The 27,427-nt window shown below is 35.8% G+C and overlaps 1 protein-coding gene across 1 annotated transcript in view; it reads left to right on the top strand.

Annotated features, from left to right (window-relative positions):
- Positions 1-27,427, top strand: part of FAF1 (Fas associated factor 1) — a 379,742-nt gene that overhangs the window by 49,746 nt on the left and 302,569 nt on the right. Inside the window, exon 2 of the mRNA XM_074265977.1 lies at positions 3,744-3,812. Within this exon, the coding sequence (XP_074122078.1) occupies positions 3,744-3,812 (69 nt within the window). The remainder of the gene's footprint in view (positions 1-3,743; positions 3,813-27,427) is intronic.

Here is a 27,427-nt window from a genome sequence, read left to right on the forward strand (position 1 = left end):
TTGTGGATCAGTGGAATAGATTAGATACATGGGACACAATAATCAAAGACTATGGTAATTTAGTGTTTGATAAGCTCCAGCTTCTGGGATAAGAACTCACTATTTGACAAAAATTGCTAGGAAAACTGGAAAATAGTATGTCAGAAACATACCTCTCACATACTCCATACCAAAATAAGATCAAAATGGGTATGTGATTTGGGCACAAAGAATAATACTATAAGCATAGTAGAAGAGTAAGGAATAATTTACCTATCAGATTTTTGGAGAAGGGGGAAATTTATGATAACTAGAGAACATTATGAAAGACAAAATTTTTGGACAATTTTGATTACATTAAATTAAAAATAAGTATATATAGTTAACCAAAACAAATTCCTGTATTGATCATGTACAGAAATATGTCTTACTCTGATGATGGATTCTGAATTTTTCTATCAGGAAGTAAGTAGCATTTTTCATCATGAGTCTTCTGAAATTGTGGTTTGTCATTATGATGTAATAATCGTTCAAATCCTTCAAAGATGTTTGACTTTAATGTTGTTATTGTATAAATTATTTTCCTGATTTTGCATCAGTTCATCAGTTTTCCCAAATTTTTCTGAAATGATCTCCTTCATCATTTCTTACATCAAATAGTATTTCATCAGATTTATATACAATTAATTTATTCTGCCATCATCCAAATGATAGTACCCTTTTTAGTTTCTAGTTCTTTGTACTACATGAAAGAACTATGAATATTTATATATATATAAATAGATCTTTTTATCCTTTGACTATTTTGGGATGTAGACTCACTGATGTTATTACTATCTCAAAAATATGTATGTACAATTTAGTATCATTTTCTAATTGTTTCTAGAATGACTGGACCAATTGACAGCTCCATCAGCCATGAATTAATGTACTTGCTTTCTCACAACCTCTCTAACATTTGTCATGTTCTTTTTTTAAAAGTCATCTTTGCTAATCAGATTGTTACAGAGTGAAACCTCAATTACTTAAATTTTAATTTCTCTATTAGTCATTTGGAGCAAATGACTTTAGATGACTTCAGTTTTTCTCTGAAAATTGTTTAATCTTATCCTTTGTCTACTTATTAATTATGGAAAGGAAAGGCTCTTAAAAATTTAAGGGCATTTTCCTATACACATTATAAATGAGATTTTTGTTTATTGGAAGTGTCACTGTAGCACTTCTGAAGGTAGACAGAGGAAAAATAATTTGGGGTAAAATTATTCAACTTCCTGCCTTTTTGGTAGCTGTGGGGTAATGGAAAGAAGATTGGACCTTGTCAGTGAATCTGGGTGGCCACAATTTTTCCATATATCTTAACTTATTGTACATTACTTTCATGTATCATATATGACTTAGCGGCCACAACTCCAAAGAAGCAGAGAGCTTGGAACACAATATTCCGTAAGGCAAAAGAGATTAGCTTGTAGTCAAGAATCTTATTCAGCAGAAGTGAGTTTAAAGTTATAGGAGAAATAATGGATATTTAATGACATAAAGGTTTTCCAAGCATTTCTGACAAAAGACCAGAGTTATGGAGGAACTTTGAGCTATAAACAGGCAGTAAGAGAAATATAAAAAGATTAAAATGACATACAATGATAACGGACTAAATGAAGATAAATGGCTTACATTCAGATATTGAGAAATCATACATGTAAACCCTCTGAATTATAACATCAGGAGTAATAGAGGGAGTTCAACTGGATATGGTTTAGAGAGTAGTTCTGTTATGTTTTGATGATTAGGAGAAAAAATGGAAAGTTAGAGGAAGAATACATTAGGAGGTGAGAGAATAGAGAGGAAGGTTAGGAATAATCATCTCATAATCAGAATATGCCAAATAGATTTCCATGTTAGGGGTTGTTGCTGGCACTTGAACCTCACTCAATTGAATTAGTCAGAGAAGGAAGAATGTGTGTGTGTGTGTGTGTGTGTGTGTTTACACATACAGAAATACATAATCATGTAGTAGTGAAATAGGAGAGAAAAGGAATGAGGGAAAATCAGAGGAAGGGCAGGTTAATAGAGGAATTGGTTTTAAACAGACTTTTAAGGATGTACAAAATATTAACTTTTTGAGGTGGCAGAAATCTTAGAAGTGTTCATAAATTTCACAATCAATGAACAAGTTATATATACATGGGATGGAATAATGTTAACAAGGAAATGATTTTGGGACTCTGATGAAAGTACTTACCTCCTGACAAAAAGGTGAAAGACTCAGATTGCAGAATGGACATGGCCAGTGTGGAAATTTGTTTTTATTGACCATATATGTTTGAAAAGGACTTTGTTTTTTCTGTGTTCTCTACTTGGGAGTGTGATGGAACAGTGAGAAGGTAGATTTTGGCTGGCTGACTGACTGACTTGAAACATTTAAAATTAATTACTAAGACTTTAATCCTTTCTTAGCCCTAAAGTGAGTTATTATATCTCAGATTGGGTATAGATCATGTTTTAACACTGACAGATTATAGATGAAAAGTTCCTGAGGCTGTATAGTGGCAGGCTCATGCCCCCTGGCACTCAGGAAATTCGAAGACTCTTAGCTGTGAACCAGAGTAGGAAGTTCTGGGCTTGGAGTGAGAGAAAACTAGCTTATACTCACTTGCTGTGTAAGCCAGGAAAAATCTGTTCTCATGCCTTGGGCTCAGTTTCTCCCTAGAAAGTGTAGATAGAAATCTCTGTGATCCTTGCCACCTGTGTCCCCTGAACTCACACAGAGCTCAGGGAGGACCAGGCTGGGACTTGAGCAAGCCACCCAACCTCCTCATGCTCTGGGTTTTTTTTTTTTGTGTGTGTGTGTGTGTGTGTGTGTGTGTGTGTGTGCCTTAAAATAGGGATAATGAGAGACACAGCTTTTTAAGAATGTTGGGATAATTGAAATGGGGGTTTGAAAAGTGCTTTGCAAATGTTAGAATGCTATGTAAATAATATTATTAAAATGAGAGATAATGAAAAGTCATTTTATTATTTAGAGCCTATATAAATATCAGTTATGAGAAAGTTGACCTTGTTATGATAAGATTAAATATGGTGAATTGGGACCCATTAAATTTTTAACTTTTCTATAAATGATCTTTTAAAAACATGTCTTCAGTTACTGAATAATAGATTAACAATGTATTTTTGTGTATTTTTTCCTGTGTTTGAGATAGCGTGGTATAGTGAAAAGAGCCCTAGACTCTAGGAAGCTGATCTCATGGTTCCCTTTCTCTTTGGCCTCATAGGTGACCTTCCATGTCTATCTCCTTTGTCGGAGAGGTCTCAAGTTGTCCTCCACAAAGAGAACAAGATACTAGAATGTCTTCATCTCAGATTTAATTACAACAGCAGCAACAGAAACTAGCATGTTATAGCAGATATACAAAATATTTCAAATATTTCATTTGATCCTTACTACAACCCTGGGAGACTGGTGCTATCATTATTCCTATTTCATAGATAAGAAAACCAAAGCACAGAGGTAAAGTGGCTTGCCCAGGTTCACGCAGTTAATAAATTTCTGAATCTGGATTTGAATTCATCATTTTGACTCCAAATCTAGCACTGGAATCAGCAAGTCACCTACCTACTTGCCTACATCCTGTACAGATTTTGTTCTTTAACTTACCTAAACAGATCCAGTCACTTAGATTTGTTGGACAGTGGTTAGGATTGGTTATCTCATTGTTTTATTTGTTTCATCCCCATCTAAATATTTTTGTTTATTTCATTTTCAGGCTTGTACTGGCATCGAAAACATTGATGAAGCCATTACGTTGCTTGAACAGAATAACTGGGACTTGGTGGTAAGTACTTCTACTGTTTCCAGAATGTCTTGGCAACACTTAGATGTTAGGATCTTCTGACAGCCCCTCATATTTCCCATTCACATGGAGATGTGTGATGGTCTAGTATATTATAATTTTAAGGAATTTTAAAAGCCTATCTGACACTTTTAAGAGATTTGGCTTCCTAAATAGAGATGTTATGTATCTTGGATTTATCCAGAAACATATCTGTGTGGTTTTGGCCAGTGGCTAAGCCAAGTGTGTAAATCATAAGTTTTTATGAATGTCTGATTTTTAGCCTATTGTCCCTCAGATTAAGCAGCAAAGGGATACAGGGCTTTATTCATGTCAGTTGCATATCTGTTACTATATTGAATGATAGAGTCACCATCCTGATCTAGGTAAGCTGTATTGTGTGGTTCTCAAGAACATAAAGAAAGACTTCATTAGAAGAGATCAAATCCTGTCCTGGAGATTTAAAAATTCACACAAAGCATAGTCGTTGTTTTTGAAGGCCTCACTGAAATGTAGAATAAAAGTTCTCTACTTTCTTTATACTCTCTTGCCCTACAGCAGACCACTGAACCATGTGTCCTCATGGGCATCAATTTTTGTGAATGAAAGCCAAGGCTTATTTGTTAATTTTCTTGAATATAGTATTTTACAAAGATAAAATAGTCTTTCCAGCTAAACTTTTTGGTACATCCTTTTTAATGTATCTGCTTTTTCAAGGCTATTTACTAAATACCTATATTTCTCAAAGCCTTTATCCACTCTTACAGCATATACCTGTCTTGGCCATGTGCATACAGACAAATGTGCACACACTTATGCATGTGCGAACACCCACACATTCCTGAACAACCTTCCTCATTAATCCAAAAACATGTGTCTGCCTAGTGTGGCAGATTGAACCCCCCAAACCTGAGTTCTAACCCTATCTGTATTCTTTGTTGACTTGATGTCATCAGGAAAGTTTCTTCTTCCTGTACTTTATTTTCTCCATCTGACACTGAAGTGTGGTTTTGTTTTTTTCCCCACTAACTTCCTTCTAATCACACTATTTTGAAATGTGTTCTTTTCCTTTGTATTTTTGTAGTTTTTTGGAGAGAATAAGAATAAGAGATTTAGGAAAATTCTATTTAATTGGCTAACTTGCCACAAGAAAAGTTATTGATAGAAAAAGAAGCCATCTCAAATTTCCATATATATATATATATATATATATATATATATATATATATATATATATATATATATATATATATATATATATATATATTTAAAATAAAACCAGGTTATAGTAATAAAGGTCATAGAATCAGCCTTTAGAGCTGGATGAGACCTTAGAAATAAATTAGTCAATTCTCTCTGTACTTGAGTCAAATATTTGCCTTTATTGGTCATGTTCAGAAACACATTTCTCATTCTTCTTGTTAGTCCATTTAATTATTTACCAAATGACCATTGTCTCTCTTGATTTGTAGCTCTGATGGATCTGAAAGATCATCTGTTCTAAGTCCTAGTCCAACAAATGAGGAAAATGCAACCCAGGGATGTGATATTACTCACCCAAAAGTATTGTCATGCATTCATTTCAATTATATTCTATTCTCTGTGACCCTTATTTGGGTTTTTGAGCAAAGATATGAGAGGTGCTGGTCATTTCCCTCTCCAGTTCATTTCACAGATGAGGAAACTGCGGGAAACAGACTGAAGTGACTTGTCTGAGGCCAGATTGAACTCATGAAGATGAGTTTTTTCCTGACTCCTGGCCTGACTATCCACTATGCCACCTAGCTGCCCCCAAAGTTATTCAGGGATAGCCAGGATTCTGATTCAGCTCCTGTGATTCTAGATCTAATTGCTTTCCATGCATCATCCTGTTGCTTCTTTTTCTTTGTCCCTTATTATTAGGTGTTTACAAACTGAACAACTAGAATCTCTCCTACTTGTCATCAGAGAACCCTGGCAAAGATTGGAAAAGCTTGCCAAATCCAACCCAGACTTCAATAGTACCATCTGAAAAAAAAAGAAATTTATCCTTTCTTAGTTTGTGAATGGGAACTCCCTCCTTACTGAGATGGCCCACACTACTTTGGGAAACGGATGCATCAAGCCTACATTTCCCTAGCTGGAACATCCATCTGTTGGTCCTAATTCTGCCACTAGTCCCTTTTGCATATGACAAATTTTCAAATTCTTGTAAGTTCTGTATATTATTAAATTATAATCATGTGACAAAACCAGGAATTCAATGGCAGAACCATCGCATATTGTACTTTTTTTTTTTTTTTTTTTTTTTTTTTAAATTTTTCCTGAGGCTGGGGTTAAGTGACTTGCCCAGGGTCACACAGCCAGGAAGTGTTAAGTGTCTGACACCAGATTTGAACTCAGGTCCTCCTGAATTCAAGGCTGGTGCTCTATCCACTGCACCACCTAGCTGCCCCCCATATTGTACTTTGAAATATGAGGATCATTCCTTTTCCTTAAGCTTCACCTCTTGCAAATTCTAACATCTATTCCCCATGGGACTTTTATTAAGCCATTCACTCTGCTTCCTTTCTCTTCACGTCTCTTCTCTCTTCCCAGTTTTGACCCTATAGTTAAAAAATTCTTTTCTACATTGGCTTTTGCCTTAAAACCCCTTACTGAGTTTTCCTGTCACCACTTAAAATCCCATTCGGAAATTATTCCCACCAGTGCATGGCATGAGGTGCTTAATAATGCTTATTGATTAATTGAAGTTGGATTACGGATGAAATCAAAATTGTCATTGGAGTATACCATAGACCATTTATGTGATTATGCAGAAAAAATCCAACATATTAAAAAGTGGACATGTGCCTATTTCCTTCCACCTGGGCAAAGAAGACAAAGAGATTTGTCTTTTCACACTTTTGGGGGGAGTTAAACCTGATCATTGTAATTATTCATTATGCCTCAATGATTTTGGGTTTTTTTTCCAGTTACATTTTTGTAGTTTTGCATGTGTTGTTTTGCTAGTTCTTATGTAATTTTGTACCATTTCATTTAAGAATTTCCATGCTTTTTTTTGGTTTTATCATATTCATCACTTTTTACAGTACAGTAATATTGTTATATTCATGTATCATACTTATTTTTAGATCTTCCCCACTCATTGGGTATCTTGTTTATACTTATTTGCTGCCGCCCAAAAGGTGCTGTTAGAAGTCTTTTGGTATATATGGTAGCCTGTATTTTTTGATTACTGGCACTTGAGTGACACTAGACTTCTTGCTATTCCTCACCTAAGATGCTCCCTATCCCAATTTAAGACACTTTTGCTCATCATCTCTCCTTCCCAGAATGTTCCCACCTTCCTTCAAATCCCAGCATGTGCAGAAAATTTGTCCTTATCCCTCATAATTCTAGTGCTTTCTCATTGTTAATGTTCTCCAATTTATTCTGTGTAAAGCTTTTTTGTATATGCTTGTTTGTCTTCCACATTAGACTAAGAGCTGGAACAATCATTTGCCTTTCTTTGTATTCCCAGCATATAATATAGTGCTTTGAACATAATAGACGGGCTTAGTTTTTACTAACAATGATTTGTTTTTAAATTTAAAAAATATTTAAATCAGCAAAAATCCACTTCACCTTTTGAAAAAGAAAGAAAAAGAAAATGCTTGTTAAAAACATGTGTAATCAGGGTTAACTAAGTGATACAGTAGATAAAATACCACTATGCAGTCAGGAGAACCTGAGTTCAAATTTGGCCTCAAATACTTGACCCTTACTAGCTGTGTCCACCATGGGCAAATCTCTTAACTCCAATTGCCAAATAATAATAGTAATAATAATAAATGGTCATTTTAAAAAAAGATAGATTGGGAAAAATACAAAAACAGATGCAATATGTAAAGTATGTGACATCTATGGACCTCTCAAATTTACAACTAAAGGTTGGGTTTGTGTCATCTCATCTTCCATTCAAGACCATCTTGATCTTTATAATTTTGTTACATTTATTTTTCATTTTTTGTTGTAAAATTCTTTCTATTTATATTGTTGTAACTACTATGTATAGTATGTTCTTGTCTCTTATTTAACTACATCATTTTATCTAGATTCTTCTATATAATTGTCACATTTCTTATAAAATATCTTATTCACGTGTCACAATTTGTTGAATTTTCCCAGTTGATGGGCATCTACTTTGTTTCCAACTTTTATTTATTGCAAAATGTGCTATTATAAATATTTTGGCATATTTAAGAACTTTTCTCTTATCTGTGACTTCCATAGAGTAAGAGTTTGGTAATAGAAACTTTGGTTCATAGCATACAAGCAATTTAGTTACTTCATTTACACAATTCCAAATTGCTTTCCAATATGACTATATCATTTCAAAATCCCATTAACAATCTGTTAGTGCGCCTATCCTATAGCCCCTCCAATATTGACTATTGCTATTGTTGTTTTTGCTAGTTTCTTGTTTAGTTTATTTGGAGCACTTTTTTTTTCATATTTTGTAGTTCTTTTGAGGACTGTTTGTTTATATTCTTTGATTAGTTCTATCTCTGGGAAATGATTATACACACACATACATACTTTATGTATCTTGGGTACCAAATCCTTATCAGAGAAATTTGATATATTTTTCTCCCCTCATTTGACTATGTTTCTTTTTATCCTAGATGCATTAATGTAGTCTTTGCAGAATGTTTTCAAGTTCAAATAATTAAAGTTTTTAGTTTTATCTTTTGTAATTCCTTTCATTTTTTGTTTGTGGTCCCTGAATTAATTTCTATTTTTATTGCATTGTTCTCTGTAGAGAATGTGTTAACTTTTCCTGCAAATTGCAGTTATTTCTTTGTGCTAGTACTTGTTCTGTGTTTTCACTCTTGTTGTGGTGGTCCTAGCCTGTTGCATTTATTCATTCCTGTTAGAGTTCCGTTGTTTGGGATGTTTGAGAAGCAAGTACTTTCTTCAGTTCTGATTTTCTTTCTAAAAATGTTTAAAGCTCATCTTTATTATTTAATGTACATCTTTTGGTAAAGTTCATATTTCAGGTTGGGTAACCCTGGGTTGCATCCTGGATTCTTTTGCTCTACAAAATATATTATTCCATTCCTTCCTACATTTTTCTAGTGGTTGCAGTATAGTCTTGTGTTATTTGAATGTCCTTTCCTTTGTGTTTGAAAGTCTTTCAATCTCTCTTGGCAGTTGGGATTAAGTGACTTGAACAGGGGTCATACAGCTAGGAAATGCTAACTGTCTGAAACTGTTTTTGAACTCAGGTTCCAGGGCTGATACTTTATCCACTGTGCCATTTAATTGCCCCTTGAAAGTCTTTATCCTGATTGCTTACAGAGCTTATTTTTCTGAATTAAATTATTAGTTTAACCACTATGTATCCTGGAGTTTTTGGCTTTGGGTTTTTTCTTAGAGGTTACTTGTGAATTTTTTAAACTGAAATTTCATTTTCTGTATTTAGAAGCTCTGAGCAGTTCTCTTATTTCCTTCATTAACATATTAAGTTTTTTTTTTTTTTTTAATTCTACTATATTCTTTAAGGACACCTGTGATTCTTAGATTGTCTTTAGACACCCTGTCTTTGCAATTTGTATGTTTGTTTTTTAACATAGTGAGTATATTTTCTTTTAACATTAATTTTTTTCTTTTCTTCTGCATTGTTTTTCACTTCTGTTTATTTGAATTTTCAGTCTGTTATTCCTCCTTTTGTTTCTTTGGTCAGTCAGACTTCAAATTTTTTTTTTTTTTGCTTACTCTGCCCATTATTTTTCACTATACAGGTCAAAAATTCTATTCTTAGCTTTCATTTCTTTTTTAAACCACTTAGGAATAACCTGTTGTGGTTCCATGTTCTCCTTACATTTCACATGGTCCTCTGTCTTATTAAATGTTGAATCATTTTCCTTTGTTTTCCTTTATCTTAGATTCCTTAGCTTGACCATATTTCCTTTTGATAGTTTTCCCCTGTTGATTTATTTATTTTTTGTTCTAGGTCTTTGTCTTGAAGTCTGGTATTTTAGGTTCCTTTGATTTCTTTCCCCTTATTTTTTCTATAGTTCACTTCCTGATTCCCTTCCATTTCTCCTGTATGATTATTCTCATTTTTGCTTGGGAATATTATTCTTGCATGTAAACTTATATCCTTTGCGTTTTGGAATATCATATTTTAGTTCTTTGCTCCATTATAATGGTGGCTGCCAAGTTGTGTGAGATTCTTTGGCACTTGAACTCTTTCTCTGTCTGCTTACTTAACTTAGTTTTTAATATTTGTTATTGCCTTTTGGACAGTTAGCTTGTATTTGGTCCATTCCAGTTTTTAGGGATTTTGTTATTTGGGAAAGGTTTTGTACCTTTTGTACCAAGTCAGTAATTCTCTTCCAATTATTTCATACTCTCACTTCTTTTCCATCCCCTTCCCCCCCCCTTTTTTTTTTTAGCACTTTTGTTTTGTAGATCAAAACATTTTAAATTACAAAAACAACATCCTTGTTTTATTTTTTCCAGGAATTCCCAGATGAATTTGTGTCTAGGCTATACTTCCTTTGAAGCTTTGTTTGGATATGTTTTGGAGTCATTCTTTTGTGAAGTTATGTTTTTAGCATTTCTTTCATCATAATAGTTTTTTATGGGATTTTTTTTTTTTTTTTTGCTGGTTTGTTCTTTTTTTCTAACTTATTTTCCGATTTTTATCTTTTTTAGGGCCTATACTTTCTTGAGTGTTGGGTTGTTCTAGGATCTCAGACTCAGCTCAGTCTGGGGACCTCAGAGTTTCAGTACTCCCAAAGTAGTCTAATTCACAACAAAGTCTGATTGCTGCTCTTCAAGGTCTGTGGGTTTGTGTATGAGTAATAAGGTTATAGACTTGTTTTGTTTGGGCTTAAAGTAGACTACTATTGGGCTCAGTCATTCTTAGCCATTTGAAAGCTGTGCTAGTTGAGAGTGACCGAACTAAAGTCTCTTTTGGTCTGATAGTCCTGCCCTGAGTTATTTGTGCTTTAGACTAGACTGGTGGTCCTGGGTCATCGAGATAATGCTTGTTTCTGGAATTGCATCTCTCTTGGTACATAGCCTGTCTGCTTTACTCCTTGCCCTTGAATGCTTCTCTTGCTTAGGTGCAGGAGCTATCACCTGTTTCTTTGAGTTATGTCTAAAAATTGGGCAAGGAGTGACAAAAATGTCATTTGGCACCTGTTTCTCTTAGTAAACAAATTTAAGCCCCTTTCTGCTGAATCAGGGAGTCTTGTTGTAGGACACAGCCTTTCTCTATGTTGATCCAGTCCCCAGTTTATGAAAACCTCTGTTGTCTATCTCCTATGCTGATATGGGCTGAAAAATGACTTATGGTAGCTTTTTCTTGGATTTCCTGATCAGACTTTCATCTAACATCTAAATCCATTTGGAGAAATTTTTTTTTCTTACTTAAAAAAAAAGGGAGAGGAGTAAGGCTGCCTTTATTAATTCCTGTTGTTCCCTCCTTGTTCTGACCTTCTATCTATGTTTTAAAGCAATTTTTTACCAAACCCATTTTATATTGGTTAAAAATAGATAAGTAGATAAATGTAAGAGATTAGACAGAGAAGAATCAGAAATAAACTCAACCTCAGTATTAGATAAACTGAGATTGAGTTTCAGTTAATAAATTACAATAGTGCCTCTAATAAGATGGATTGAAATACCTATGGTCTTGAGCTATGCTGATGATGGTCTAAGCAGACAGAGATTGGACCTTCAGTTTTAATGCCTAATTCTAAGTGCCATCTTTTATAACCCTTCTAACACTGACTATTTTTAACATTTGTCAACCATGCTCATATGCTGGGCAAAGTTGAGGGTTCTTTTTTGGTTTGTGTTTCTGTTATTATTAGTGATTTGGATAATTCATAAAGCTGTTAATAATTTGTAATTATTTTGGAGAACTGGTTTTATTCTTTGACCACATATTTAATGAAGAATATCTTTTGGTGTGTGTATACGTATGCATTCATAATTTGTGTTGTTTTTATTTCACATAGTTTTAAAATATATATCCTTATTCTCCTTTTTCTAAGGAGCATTTTTAATTTAATAATTTTATTTTTTAAAATTTTCATTTTTTTGTAATAGCTTTTTACTTTTCAAAATACATGCAAAGATAATTTTCAACATTTACCTTTGTAAAACCTTGGGTTCTATATTTTTCTCCCTTCCCCTTCCCCTATACAGCAAGTAATCCAATGTAGATTAAACATATGCAATTATTATAAACATATTTCCACATTTATCAGATTAAATCAGATCAAAAAGGAAAAAACAAGCAAATAACAATAACATTAAAAATGGTGCAAATACTATGATGTGATCCACATTCAGTCCCCATAATAGTCCTTTCTCTGGATGCAGATGGCTCTATCACAAATCTATTGGAATTGGCCTGAATTACTTCATTGTTGAAAAGAGCCAAGTTCATTGATTATTGATCAGTTGATTATTACATAATCTTCTTATTGCTGTGTAGAATGTTCTCTTAGTTCTGCTTATTTCACTTAGCATCAGCTCATGTAAGTTTCTCCAGGCTTTTCTGAAATCAACCTGCTGCTCGTTTCTTATAGAACAGTAATATTCCATAATAATTATATACCATGATTTATTCAGCCATTCCCCAACTGATGGGCATCCACTCAGTTTCCAGTTCCTTGCCACTACAAAAAGGGCTGCTACAAATATTTTTATACATGTGGATCCTTTTCCCTTTTTTATGATTTCTTTATTTATGATTTATGATTTCTTTGAGGTATGGACCAAGTAGAGACACTGCTGGGATCAAAAGATATGTACAGTTTGATAGCTCTTTGGGCATAGTTCCAAATTGCTCTTCAGAATGGTTGTATCAATAAGTAACATTTTTTAAAGAAAAGTGGGGGGGGACCCTAGATCACTGTATCCAAAAAAATCTTAATGCTCCATACCTTTGCAAAGGAGTAAGGAGACATTTCTTTCTTTCTTTCTTTCTTTCTTTCTTTCTTTCTTTCTTTCTTTCTTTCTTTCTTTCTTTCTTCTTTCTTTCTTTCTTTCTTTCTTTCTTTCTTTCTTTCTTTCTTTCTTTCTTTCTTTCTTTCTTTCTTTCTTTCTTTCTTTCTTTCTTTCTTTCTTCCTTTCTTTCCTTTCTTTCTCTCTCTCTTTCTCTTTCTTTCTTTCTTTCTCTCTCTCTCTCTTTCTTTCTTTCTCTCTTTCTTTCTTTCTTTCTTTCTTTCTCTCTTTCTTTCTTTCTTTCTTTCTTTCTCTCTCTCTTTCTTTCTTTCTTTCTTTCTTTCTCTCTTTCTCTCTCTCTTTCTCTCTCTTTCTCTCTCTTTCTCTCTCTCTCTCTCTTTCTCTCTTTCTCTCTTTCTCTCTCTCTTTCTTTCTTTCTTTCTTTCTTTCTTTCTTTCTTTCTTTCTTTCTTTCTTTCTTTCTTTCTTTTTTCTTTCTTTCTTTCTTTCTTTCTTTCTTCTTTCTTTCTCTCTTTCTTTCTTTCTCTCTTTCTCTCTCCCTTTCTCTCTCTCTTTCTCTCTCCCTTTCTCTCTCTCTTTCTCTCTCCCTTTCTCTCTCTCTTTCTCTCTCTCTCTCTCTCTCTCTCTCTCTCTCTCTCTCTCTCTCTCTCTCTCTCTCTTCCTTCCTTCCTTCCTTCCTTCCTTCCTTCCTTCCTTCCTTTCTTTCTTTCTCTTTCTTAAGGCTTTTTATTTTTAAAACATATGCATAGATAATTTTTAATACTCAACCCTGCAAAATCTTGTGTCCCAATTTTTTCCCTTACCCCTACTTTATCCCCATAGATGGCAAGTAATCCAATATATTTTATGTTACACATATGTAATTTTTCTATACATAGATAAATTTCTTTTTTTGGGGTCAAACTTGTTCTTTATTTTGAAGAATTCTTTTTGTCCTGGAGTGCTTGTTCTTCCCATTTACATTATTATAGTTATCATGCATTTTTCTTGTTCTGCTTATGTTACTCTGAATCAGTTTGTAACTTTTTCTTCTTTGTATTCATTATGTTCCTCATGTTTCATCCATAGTAAAATTCCAGTACATTAATATATCACAATTCATTTTTTCTTCTTGGAGGTTGAGAAACCAAACCTGACCCTCATTGTTATTTTAAGGAATGCTAAGCTAAAAAAGTTAATCACTTAGCTTTGAAGCTGGTGGAAATACTCCCCACTGTTTCTATGTGAATACCAGCACATCTTGAAACCTTTATTTTCTCTTTTAGTTGAAGCTCCATTGAGTTTCATAGAGCCCTAAATTCACATCACTTTTAATGCATTAATTAATGGTTTATATTAGTTACTTGTCTTTGTGTTTCCCAGATTGCTGAGAACAAGAGCAATGTTTTATTTGTATTTGTTTCTAGACCTGTACAGGCTTCTCTGCACACATAATAAGGTGTTAGATTTTGTATTAAACATTGGTTGTAATTTTAGTACTGATCTTTTTCAGAAAATATTTTTTAAAATAGAAATCCAAGAGCAAAATATCTTGATTTTTGGAATCAATGTCAAGAGTCAGTATGAACCTTTCAAGTATTCATTCATTCATTTACTCATTTAGTGTACGTGTATTTTAATTTATTTTTTGCAAAGGCATTAGGGGTTAAGTGACTTAGTGATAGATTGCTTAATCATAGTATTATTTTTTTCTATATTTTTCCTTAAAATTGTACTTTGAATACCTTGCTTACCCAGTAAAGAAATTGAGAGATTTAAATTGATTCATTGCTTGTTATAAAGTGGAAGTGACCTTGGAGATCAAGTCCAACTCTTGTTTTATGGAGGAGTAAACTGGCAGGCATAAAGAGAGAGATGTTCTGTGTTTCTTCCCCTACCTTCCAAGGCTACAGAATTTGTTAGTATCGTAAGATCTGCCTCCTAGACTAATGCTCTTTCCTCTGCTTCTACTATTTGTCTCCTACTCTTTACTCACCCTACATCCTATTCTTAGCTTTCTTGATTTGGCACTTTCCTCTTTCTGTTCCTTTTGTATATATCTATTCAAGTTGACAGTAGAATAATATTGTTGATAATAATGATAATAGCTGAAAGTTATATAGCTCTTTAAATGCTGTACAATACACAGTGACAGCCTATGATCTTCATAATTCACTTCAGCATGACTGCTGGGAGTGCTTTCTATAGATATCACTAGCCTTACTCTTACAGATGAGGAAGCAGGTTCAGGAGAGGTCAATTTACTTGTCAAGGTGTCAGCGAAGTGCCATGTGGGATTCAAATGTAGGACTCCAGTCCCATTCTCTTAAAGTCAAGTTGTAAAAATTGCTGCCATGTGTTTTGGTTACTCTTTTGTTGTTTTAAATCTCAATAGGGTAGGAAATATGATAAACATTTTTTTTGGAGATCAGTATCATCTCCAAGAAACCTAGTCTGATATAATTTTTCCTTTGGTATCCTACATTACTATTCTTTATCCTACAATAGTAAGAAGTTGGAAGGTCTCACACAGCCATACTGGCTAGGGCCTGTAGAGTACAGTGCCTTTTATTTTTCTTCCCCTGCACCCCTAGGGGCCCAACTTATGCTTTCTTCCTCTCAGCCTTCCCAGAGCCAGAGAAGCTTCAGGTGAGCGGTGGGAGATGCTGAAAAGGTACCTACCTCATAAAATAAGAAGGATGATATAGGTGTGGGCAGGTCAGATTATCATCTTTGTGTCAGAATATCTAGCATCAAAAAGTGCAGCTGAAAAGAACCAGTGGCTTCAGCTACGCGGATTCTCAAAATGCATTGAGGAAGTGACTTGGCTAGTCAATGGCAGAGGGAGGACTCAAATCCACTTCTTGTGAGCAGTGCTTTCTTCACAGAATTCTTTCAAGATTGTTCTAGTCAGGAAGAGTGTCCTATTTAATGTGTGCCGGCAGGTTGTTGTTGTTGTTTTTTTTTTTTTTTTTTCTTAATTGTTGGATTATAGAGATACAGTAGCCATGGCTTTTGAGGACTTTCCTTTAATGATGTTTTTGGATACATTTAGCCTCAGTTGTTTCCAAATGCCTTCAAAAAGTAGTGGTAGTTACCAGCCATTTGTCTGATCAGCAAAATCAGGGTTTCATTCCTATACAGGAAAATTGGTATTGGTTGTAGCTTTACTTCCAAACACTGGCATGACCACTGTGCAGGTTCCCTTTATAGTTTTGTTTTTTAATTTGGCTTAAGTCCATCTTTCAACTCTCACAACTTTCTCCATGAAAGCCAGAATGGGGGGACGGGAGGGGGCGGAAAGGAATTCTATAGATGAAGTTTACCTAGAACTCCTTTCCCAAGATGGCCTGTGGAACATTCTGTTCCCATTTGTCTCCACATCTGTAGGAAAAAGTGAAATAGATGTGATCATTTGTTTTTTAAGACTGAGATTGGCCAACTGAGTAACATTTGTCTGCCTTTTAACATTGTTTTTATTTATATTATTTTTAATCTAATCACTTGAGCTCTTGGTGTTGTGGTCCACTCTTTGAGGACTACAGATTTTAGAAATATCACCAACCTGCATTGGTGGAGGGAATTTCCCTACTTAAGAGTGTGCCTGAACAGTGGGATTCCAGATCCAGTTGCTCTAGTTCTTCCTCATCCTCTTTCTCCCTGTATACACCTTGGACTTTGTTCTCCTGGAGTCCTGGGAAAAGGAAACTTGGGAAGAGGAAGGGCTGTGGCTTCCTCACCTCTATTCCTTCTCTCTGTCATCCCTCCTCCCCCCTCCCCCCCAGGTGCCCCTCTACTTCAGGTTCTCTGTGCAGTCCATCCCCTGCTCTGCTAAATCCCAGGTCTGTGTCAGCCTTCTACTACGCTTTGGTGGAGAAGTCCATCACGAGCTATCTCCCTTTCACACACCCTGCTTCTGACCTCACTTGAGGTTTTAATTTCCTGCCTCCGTGCTTTTCCACAAGCTGCCCACCTATGCCTGGAATTCTATTTCTCCTAGATTCTTTTGTTTCCTTCAGTTCAGTCACTGTGTCCTACAGGAAGACTTTGAAAGTCTTCAGAACTTTGATGGGCACAGTAACCAACCAGAGCAGCAAAGGTTGACCCTGTCACCAACCGCTTAGAGAAGTCACTGACACAAGGTACAGAAAAAAGGCATTGGTCTTATTTGACTTTGTATATTTGTCAAGGCTTTCCTTTTTTGTTTTTTCAACAGGGATTGGGGAGGGGAGCTAGCCAAGAGTGGAGGGGGTGAAACAAAAGGAATGGAAAAGAGATGACTGAAGAATATTTTAAATGCAAAGAAGAGACTAAAAAGAAAATCAGAAGGAAACAGACAAGCAGGATAATATGTAACAAAAGTTATTCCTGAAAGTGATAATAAGGGAAAAGGAAAGCAAGTTGAAGGGAGTGAGTATATACTCTTTCAAGACAAGGGGAGATGAAGTGAGCCACACCCTGGTACTAAATGCCAGAGACTGTCTGGAACTCAGGTCCTGGGACTCTGGCTCTTGCCTTTCTGATGCTTCTTTCTGGTTTTTCCTCCTGAAATGTCATCATCAACCTGATTGACTTAGTTTTGGATATTTAGCACCTTCCCTCCTCCCGTAGCCCCCTGGAGGACTAGAGGATGGAGCAGGAAACTTCTCCTAGAACCTTCCTTTATAGAGAACTGGGCACTAGCTTTTGTTTTCTTATTGATGTTCCCAGTTCTTACTGCTATATTGGCATATTAGAAGTGCTTAATGAATGTTTATTGACTTGAATTAAGGCAATTCTTCCCAATCCAAGGATTTAGCATAGTTCAGAAAATTTAGAATTTCTGTCAATTATGCACTTGGTGGCACAGTGGATATAGTGCTGGGCCTGGAGTCAGGAAAATCCAAGTTCAAATGCGGTTTTAAACATATTTAATTGTAACTTTGGGCAAGACACTTAATCTCTTTTTGCTTCTGAATCCTCATATGTAAAAATGTCTGGGGTCATTATGAGGATCTAATAAAATAATAGGTGTAAAGCTTTTAGTATGCTGTTTGGCACATAGAAGGAACTATATAAATACTTTTTTCCTTCAATGGCAGAGGAAATGTTCTCATCAAGTATTTCCCTTTACCATTAAAATCCTGTGTCTGATACCTATCCCTGTCTCCAGTGCCTGGCACATAGTAGGCACTTAATGCTGTTTGCCTGACTGATTATCCCTATCCCTATTTCCTTTTTTTTTTTTTTTTTTTAAACAACAGGGTAAGTCATGGTTTTCTTACTTTTTTCTCTTCCTTTTCTATCTTTTTCTGAAATCAGTTGTTTTGTGGACATAAGGAATTAGCTGATGGAAGGGTCTGTACAGTAGTGAGCATTCCAGTCTCCCTCTGCTGCCTATACAAATGTAAGAGAAAACTTGCCCAAAATCCTACCAGGCAGCAGGTCACTCCTTCCCTCTCTCTGACTCCAGGGCCAGTATTCTTATCCCTGATCAGACTGGGCTTTTTACTTATGTCTGACTTGAGAGGGCCTCTGTTTCCTCATATCTTCCAAGAAGTAACTTAGAATATTAAATTTCAAGTCATGTGCACTTAGTTCTTTCTTTGTCAAAACTTGATTTAAATCAGCATTAGAGGAGAGTATGGTGCAGTGGCAGCAACTCTGGGTGGCCTTGAGAACCTTAGTTCTAGTCTCAGCTCCACCCCTCTGGAGTTCTTTCCCTCTCTGAGTCTGTTTCCTCAACTGTGAAACAATAGTTCATACTTGTATAAGCCTTTGTTAAAATCTTTAAAAACTCTTCCCATCCAAAGAACCACCCTAAGAAATAACTGCTTTTGTAAATATGAACTAATGCTGAAATCTGGGCATCCAGACATGGATATAACAAAGTACTGTATATTGGGACTCTGGGGTGTAACGTGCTCTCCTGGCAGTTACAATTACTAGTCTGTCCTAGGCCCAACAGAGTATCTTTGACCACTGACCTTTGCAGTGTGAACTCTACCCGGCTCGCCTCCTCTGAGGCCTTCAAAGGTCTCTGGCCACAATCTTTTGAATCTATAGCTTAATAACCGGTAGCGCACTCAAGAACAGCCACATGTAATCTTAAAAGCCTTTATTATACCTACTCACATAATGCCCTGACTTGATGCCCTGACTTGTTGGTTCCCGAGTGAACACCTGGTCAGAAGACCCACATGTTCACTACCAAAATCCTTACCTCTTTTGGCTACCCATCTTGGCTTGGCCACCCAGGCTAGGGAGCCAGGGTGAAACGCCCCAGGTTAAAGAGAGCGACTGCTGCCTGCAGTGGGCTTATAAAGGGCCTATGAGGTCACACACACAGCCAATCAGCGAGAGAGCACCCATTACGAAGCTATCTCAATGTGGACAAGATCCCACCTACAAGGCAGTCCTAATATCCACAGAAATTACTTCCGGGCCTCAATCTCCCGATGCACTGTGTCCGCCCATTTAAAGGGCCCTTACACTGGGGGAGTGTGTGAACTTGACTGTGTGGCTTGCCTGCCATAGGTGGAATGTTTGGTTAGTGTGGGTGTCAATTTTATAAACTAATATAAGCTACATATGTCTCCTGGGTACAGAGCAGGATGTTTTTTCTTTCTTACTTGTTTACAAAAACAATAGGAAGAATAGTAAGAAGTTACAACAGAAATTAATTGATTTCATTCTATTTTCCTTGTATAATTACCAAGAAATGCATGGTCATGCATGATTACCCTGTATCAGGTTAACCAATGCAGATGTGTCCCCTATTTCTCACCACCGAAAGGGCTTTGTGCATTAAGTGTACCCCTAGATCAGCACTTGTGCTTATCAGGATGGCCTAGTTAGTAGCCAGGCCTAGTGACTCATTTTTCCTTGCCCTTTGTTTTTATCGGGAGCCTTTGTGTCTATGTGGGAGAATGCTATTAGGCCTTTAATGTCAAATTTCTAGAAGGATGGGCTAGTTTAAGATAGGAATCTAAAATAAGGCTTGGAAGCTTTAAAAATGAAGTAATTTAGAAACTTGAGTGAGAACCTATAGGGGGATGCAGTCCCAGAAATCAGAAAGATAACTAACTATTCTTTACTAATTCTTTGGCCTTGGTCACTTCCCTACTTGGTTACTTCCTTACTCCAGACTTTATGAATGAATGAGCATTTATTAAGGATTTACAGTATACTCAGTATATGGAGGCTCTGCATCCAAATGCTCACATTCCTTTTTCTCAGTTAGCCTTTGGCCATCAGAGATCCTTTTAGATGATTTGGTGGTCCTATTTCTATTTGAGTTTGACATCTCTGTTGCAACCTACAATATCAGATGCTTTTATGTAATCTAATAATTATACTTCAATTTCTGTCTTGATAGAGACTCATGATTTAGTTAGGTGATCTTCAGGCGGTACTGTGACTAAGAAGTTCATTTGTTACCTGTTGGCCAAACATTTTATTATGAATGGGCCTTATCCTAGGTCAAGAAATATGTAGAGCCTGTTTGTCTGGACTTTATAGAGAGCCTTAGCTTAGTAGAAATTATCTGTTTGAACTCTTTGGGCAAAGCTATACACATCCAGGATTGCTCTTAGATATTAAGAATTCAGAGTAGAATTTAGGGAATGAGAGTAACCACACATTTTCATTTACTTTTGCATGATTATGAAGTTTGGAAGAATGCTGATCATCAGTTCTTCTGTAACTTATAACCTTTAAGTGACATAGAATTACCAGCAGCATTACCCCATGCTATTTTCTTTCCTCCCTGCACTTCTTCCCTCTCCCCTCTCCTTTTGACTCCTCCCCCTTTCCTCTTCCTCCCTAAAAGTATTTTTGAGATAGTTATCTTTGGAGATAATGCAAATAATATACTCCATCTAGTTCCAGTGTTAAAACCTTTATCTTCTAGTTTCTTATTTTTGTTATTAAAATTTTTTAATGAATTTTTATTTTCAAAATACATGCAGAGATAGTTTTCAACATTCACCCTTGCAAAACTTTGTGTTCCAAATTTTCTTCCTCCTTCTCTTCTTCCCTCCCTTCTCTAGACAGCAAGTAATCCAATATATCTTAAGCATATACAATTTTCTATACATATTTCCACAGTTATGCTACACAAGAAAAATCAGATCAAAAAGGGAAAAAACTTAGAAAGAAAAAAGCAAGTAAACAACAAAAAGTGAAAATACTATGTTGTGATCCACACTCAATCCCCCAACTCTGAATGTGAATGGCTCTCTCCATCACAAATCTATTGGAATTGGCCCAAATCACTTCATTATTAAAAAGAGCTATGTCCATCAGAGTTGATCATCACATAATCTTCTTGTTGCTGTGTACAATGTTCTTTTGGGTCTACTCACTTCATTTAACATCAGTTCATGTTTCTTTTGGTGAGGCAACTTGCCTAAGGTCACACAGCTAAGAAGTATTAAGTGTCTGAGGCAGATTTGAATTCAGGTCCTCCTAACTTCAGGACTAGTGCTCTATTCACTGTACCAACTAGCTGCCCAATCAAGTTTTTCTTTTCTTTTCTTTTTTAAAATAAAATAAAAATGTTAGAGGAAAAAATGAGAAAAGAAATGTTTTTTTAAAAAACAAAACAAAATGAAAGGGAGAGAAGGACAAAACAGAAACAATGACAGATTCCTTTTTGGACAGGGTTTTACTAAGTTGTTAGGTGAGAAGAATATTATAGATATAATTTCCCTTTATTTGTATTGCTAGTGCTTAACTTAGTGTCTAGAATATAGTAGGCACTTAATAAATTCTCATTGATTGCTTTTTTAGCAGTGCAGTTAATAAAGTATCTTGTTCTTGTAGAAATCTGGAGAGAAGACACGGGCTAGATCTTAAGAAAGGAGGGGATACAAGCATTTGTTAAGTACCTACTATGTGCTGGACAGTTTGCTTTAAAAATATTATCTCATTTGATCCTCACCACAACATGGGGAGGTAGGTGCCATTATTATCACCGTTTTATAGTTGAGGAAACTTAGGCTAACTGCACTTAAATGACTTACTTACCTGAGGTCACACAGCTAGTAAATGTCTTAAGACTGGATTCCTTCTCCGGTCTTCCTAATTCCAGGCCCAGCCTTCTATCCACTGCCCAACTGATAATACTAGATGATGAATTTGTTGATTAATAGGAATCAGAATAATTAGTAATTCATTGTCATTTTGGGCAAGTCTCCAGAGAAGTGTGGGCATTTTGTTGTTTTTGTCCTGGGGAGTTCTCCATTTTAATCACTTATTTGGGTAGTCTCCTAGGTCAAAGTGGGATTGTGAATGTGTGTGTGTGTGGGGGTTCCCACAAAAAATTTGGCAACAGTAAAAGTTTTATGAGTACAAGGACCACAAATTAATTCAAAATCAAATGCATTTTAGGTGTTTCTGGCAGTGTTTGCCTGTGTTGCAACGAGCAATTTCACCGCAGCCTTGCTTCTAAGCACATAACATGCACATTTTACATTACACATGCACCTTGACTCATATTCAAGACAGGTTCCCGTAAAAATTCTCATGTTAAAAGGGATTATGAGTAGAAAAGTTTTAAGAAACCTTGATGTTAGCCCTTACTATGTGCCAGTCACTGTTACATGCACAAAGAATGAAATAGTTCCTGATCTGAAGGAGTTTATATTCATATTGGAGAGATATACAAGTATCTAAAAAATACATACAAAAGGCAGCAGACATAATAAGAAATAGATAGAAAGCTCATTAGCATGGGATGGGATCAGGAATGACTTTACAAAGAATGGCACAATTTGTGCTTTAAGTAACAGGAATGCCAGACAATGTGTGTGTGTGTGTGTGTGTGTGTGTGTGTGTGAGAGAGAGAGAGAGAGAGAGAGAGAGAGAGAGAGAGAGAGAGAGAGAGAGAGAGAGAGAGAGAGAGAGAGAGAGAGAAGACTCTTCTGATCATCTCTTATTTTTTCTCCAATTTATTTTCTTTCAAATAACCCCAGATCAGGAGATTTCCTTTGTCAAACCCAGAAGGCAAATGACAGCTGCAAGTGACAGCCCAATATATGTCAGAGATAGAACTTGGGGGGGAAAAAAAACCTACTTAATCATGTAGTTTCCAGACTTTTAAGGTTGGCTCTCAGCGGTTTCCTGATTGACTCTTGCCTTAGGACAAAGATTCTAACAAAGTCCATGATATTTATTCGTTATAGTCTCTCATCTTCCAGGAATCATGGGAGAATATTTCCTTATTTTTCTTACTGGATGAGGATCAGTTTTGCCCTCACTCTAGAATTTGACATCCTTTTAATGATATTTTCCTTTACATTGCTGTAGTTCATTGTTCTTTTGATTCTGCTTATTTCTCCCTACATCAGAAGTGAAGAACTTTTTATCTGCCAAGGGTCATTTGGATATTTCATGTAAAGCTATCAACTTATAAAACTCAAGAATTGGGAGATTGTTGTACTTAGCTTTTTCAGCTCATCATCACCTGAGGTTACCTTAGCAAATGATTACGTGGGCTGGATGTTTCCCATCCCTGCTCTATATCATTTAATGCAAATCTTCTCAAATTGCTCCAAATTGCTCATACTTGATACTTCTCACTGAACAATAATTGTCCCATCACATTTATATACTACATTTGTTTTTTTTTAAAAGCTTTTTCCCAGTTGGTGGGTTTCTGTTGTATTTCTTTATTACCACAGAATGCTTTTGTGAATTTTTTGTCATTGAGTTGGACTTTTTCCATCTTTGAGTTTCTTAATATATATATATATATATATATATATATATATATATATATATATATATATATATATATATAGTATAGAGATTTATAAAGGCAGAATGAAATTAAAAATGGAAGAGAAACTCAAGAGATTAGATTATAGATTAGAGGTTCTTAATTTGTATGTGTGACAGATCTTGTTAGTAATTTGATGTATATCTTTTCAGAATAAAGGTGATGTTGGTTTTTTTTTTTTTTTTTTAATAGTATTTTATTTTTTCACATACAGGAAAAGATAGTTTTTAAAATTCCCCTTTCCCTAAGATAGCAATCTGATATATGTACAATTCTTCTAAACATACTTCCTTATCATGCTATGCCAGAAAAATCAGAAAAAAAAGAAAAAGAAAAAAAATGCAAACAATACCAAAAGTGAAAATATTATGCTTTGTTCATCATTCAGTCTCCATAGTTCTCTTTTCCATCACAAGTCAATTGGAATCATTATGTTGTTGAAAAGAATCAAGTCCATCACAGCTGATCATCACATAGTCTTCTTGTCACTTTGTACAATGTTTGCTTAGCAGAATAAGGTTTTTAAATATATAAAATATAATATAAATAATTACAAAGGAAACCAGTTTGTGGAACTTAGAGGGAGAAAAAAAGGGAAGTTTTTTTGAGAATTGTTGAAAATTAAGAGTTAATGTCACACAATTTCAGAGCTGGAAGAACTCTTAGAACATGAGGAAATGGGATATAGTGAAAACATTAGAGAGTCCAGAGACATGGAATAAAATCACTATTCTGACCTTTGGCTCTGCTTTCTTAAATGTAAAAGGGGATGATAATGCCCTTTACTTATTTCACAGAATTATCATGGGGAAAGGACATTGTGAAGCTAATTTTTGTGTTTTCTGGATTTGTTTTTACTTTTTGGTTTTTGTATTCCCAGCTCTTTGAACAGGAGCCATAATCTGTGCTAAATAAATACTTCTTGGTTGGTATTATTATCATAGAATATAAAATGTTATGAAACTATTTCCACTCATATGAAAGAGTGTTCCAAATCACTATTGATCAGAGAAATGCAAATTAAGACAACTCTGAGATATCATTACACACCTGTCAGATTGGCTAAGATGGCAGGAACTAATAATGATGAATGTTGGAGGGGATGTGGGAAAACTGGGACACTGATGCATTGTTGGTGGAGTTGTGAAAGAATCCAACCATTCTGGAGAACAATTTGGAACTATGGTCAAAAAGTTATCAAACTGTGCACATACTCTTTGACCCAGCATTGCTGCTATTGGGCTTATATCCCAAAGAAATACTAAAGAGCGGAAAGAGACATATATGTGCCAAAATGTTTGTGGCAGCTCTTTTTGTTGTAGCTAGAAACTGGAAGATGAATGGATGTCCATCAGTTGGAGAATGGTTGGGTAAATTATGGTATATGAAGGTTATGGAATATTATTGCTCTGTAAGAAATGACCAGCAGGATGAATACAGAGAGGTTTGGAGAGACTTGAATGAACTGATGCTGAGTGAAATGAGCAGATCCAGGAGATCACTATACACTTCAACAATAATACTGTATGAAGATATATTCTGATTGAAGTGGATATCTTCAACATAAAGAAGATCCAACTCACTTCCAGTTGATCAATGATGGACAGAAACAGATACACCCAGAGAAGGAACACTAGGAATTGAATGTAAACTGTTTGCACTACTGTCTTTCTACCCAGGTTACTTATACCTTTGGAATCCAATTCTTACCATGCAACAAGAAAATTGGATTTACACACATATATTGTATCTAGGTTAAGCTGTAATACATGTAATATTTATGGGATTGCCTGTCATCTAGGGGAAGGAGTAGAGGGAGGGAGGGGGAAATTTGGAAAATGAATACAAAGGATAATGTACTCATGCATATGTACTGTCAAAAAATTATAATTATAAAAATTAAAAAAAAAGAATAAAATGTTAGTACTGAAAGGCATGTTAGAGCATGAAGCTGAATGTCAGAGATGTTCTAAGATAAGTTCCAGTTTTGGAGTGGACCTAGAACAGAACATTTTCAAGCTATGAGGGACCTTAGGTCACTGAATGTTGGAGCTAGAAGGAAGCTTTGTTACTGTGTTGTAAGGGCTTTAATTCAGGCCTAGAGTGCAGAGCCCAAAGTCACATAAGGCAGAGATGGAACTAGGCCAGTGTGACTAGAATATAGGATTGTAGGGAAAGGTAGAGTGGTAGAATTTTATTAGAAAAATGGACCAGAGTCACTTCAGATTATTGATCAGAGAAGTGACAGTGAAACCTGCCCTTGAGTAATGTTAATTTTGCAACCATGTAGATGACGCATGTGGAGAGACCAGTGAGGAAGTTATTATTGAAGAAGGTATGAGGACTCGCAGAGTGTATGCATAGATAAGAATATTACACTCAAAATGTCCAAAACAGCTAATGCTTTCTGGTTGATTATCTTTCCTCCTAAATCTGTCCCTCTTCCCAATACTATTGATTCAGAACAGCAAGCTTTCTAGTTATCTAGGTTCAGAACTTGTGAAAGTGAGTCAGAAACGATACTGATGTTGGACAGCTGCTTAGACGGGCCTGGTAGAAACATTAGCAATCTAAGTATACTTATTCCAAGTAGACATTAGTCCAAAGATGATTTGATTCCTTGTTTTTACAGTTTTCTCTCTTGAAATTGCCCAAGAATGTAACCTGGTTTATTATCTTAATAGTTGCCTATATTGATATCACATGTGTTAAATTCCCACAATTATTTAATTGGAAGTCTGAAAAATATTTATATTTTGCTGTGGTTGCCACCTGTCCAGTGCTTCTACAGAGGCAAGAAATTATGAAATCTTTGGAATATCCAGACCACTATCCAATCTCAGAATGTAATCTCATGAAGCCAATTTTACTATCAATGTTTCCAAGTTTAAGGTTCAGTAAATGGGCCAAGTTGGCTGAAATATGGAGTTCATGAAAGGAAATAAAGTCAGATAAGTCTAGAATAGTTTGCTAGAATTAGAGGAGTTGATAACTCAATACTAGTCAGCATTATGGTCTTGGGCTCCAGCTAGAGACCTGCTGTCTTCATCCCTAATCAGGTCATATATGGAATATTGTGTTGAATTCTGTACACCACATTTTTGAGGAAAGTATTGATAAGATATAGAGAACATGAAGGGAAATCTGTGTCATCTGAGGGCAGGTCATAGATGGGGTAGAACAGGGTCTTCCTGGGACAGCTAGAGAAGACCAGAAGAAAGATCTGTGGAAGAGGTTGAGCTGAGGTAGAGTGTCAATACCTCCAGGCTCACTCCACAGAAACAGCAGGAGGGGAACCCTGGGGTTCTCTGGGTGTGGAAGGGATCCTCAGACCCAACCGAAGGCACTTTCACTTCCCAGACAGCCTGTTTTGAATCTAGGAAGACTGAGGAAACCTTGGCTGGTTGGGAACACTAGGCCCAGCTGGGCTGCTGAAGCCAGGTCCTGGAGAAACCAGCCCTCAGTGAGTACAGAGGCATGGGACAGGGACACTGCTGGCTGAAGCACTTTCAGGAGTGGGAGGCTTTTGTTTTGGGGTTCTGTTCCAGAGAGGAGACCCGAAGTGAAGCCAGAAGCATCCCCTTCCAGGACTACTACTATCAAGTTCTTTTTTTAAAAAAAGAAAGATGGGTGTTTGCCTTGAGGTACAATTTTGTTTTGTTTGTTGGAGAAATCTGGAGGGGGCCTGGAATTTTCTGATCTCCTCTGCCATCTTCCCAGAACCCTCCCCCTTTTAAATCTTTTTCCTCAGAGTTCAGTAGGAGACTGCCCTGCAAAAAGTTGTTCTACCTTTCTTGAACTTTTCTATTAGTTATTTGTCACACCATAGCTTAAATGGAGAAAGACCTATATTTTGTAGTTGAATAAAATGTATGTAGATATAGTCTCACAAAGAGGACGATTTCAAAGAAGACAGGATATATAAG

This window comes from Sminthopsis crassicaudata, chromosome 4 (assembly GCF_048593235.1).
Source record: "Sminthopsis crassicaudata isolate SCR6 chromosome 4, ASM4859323v1, whole genome shotgun sequence".
Classification (NCBI taxonomy): Eukaryota; Metazoa; Chordata; class Mammalia; order Dasyuromorphia; family Dasyuridae; genus Sminthopsis; species Sminthopsis crassicaudata.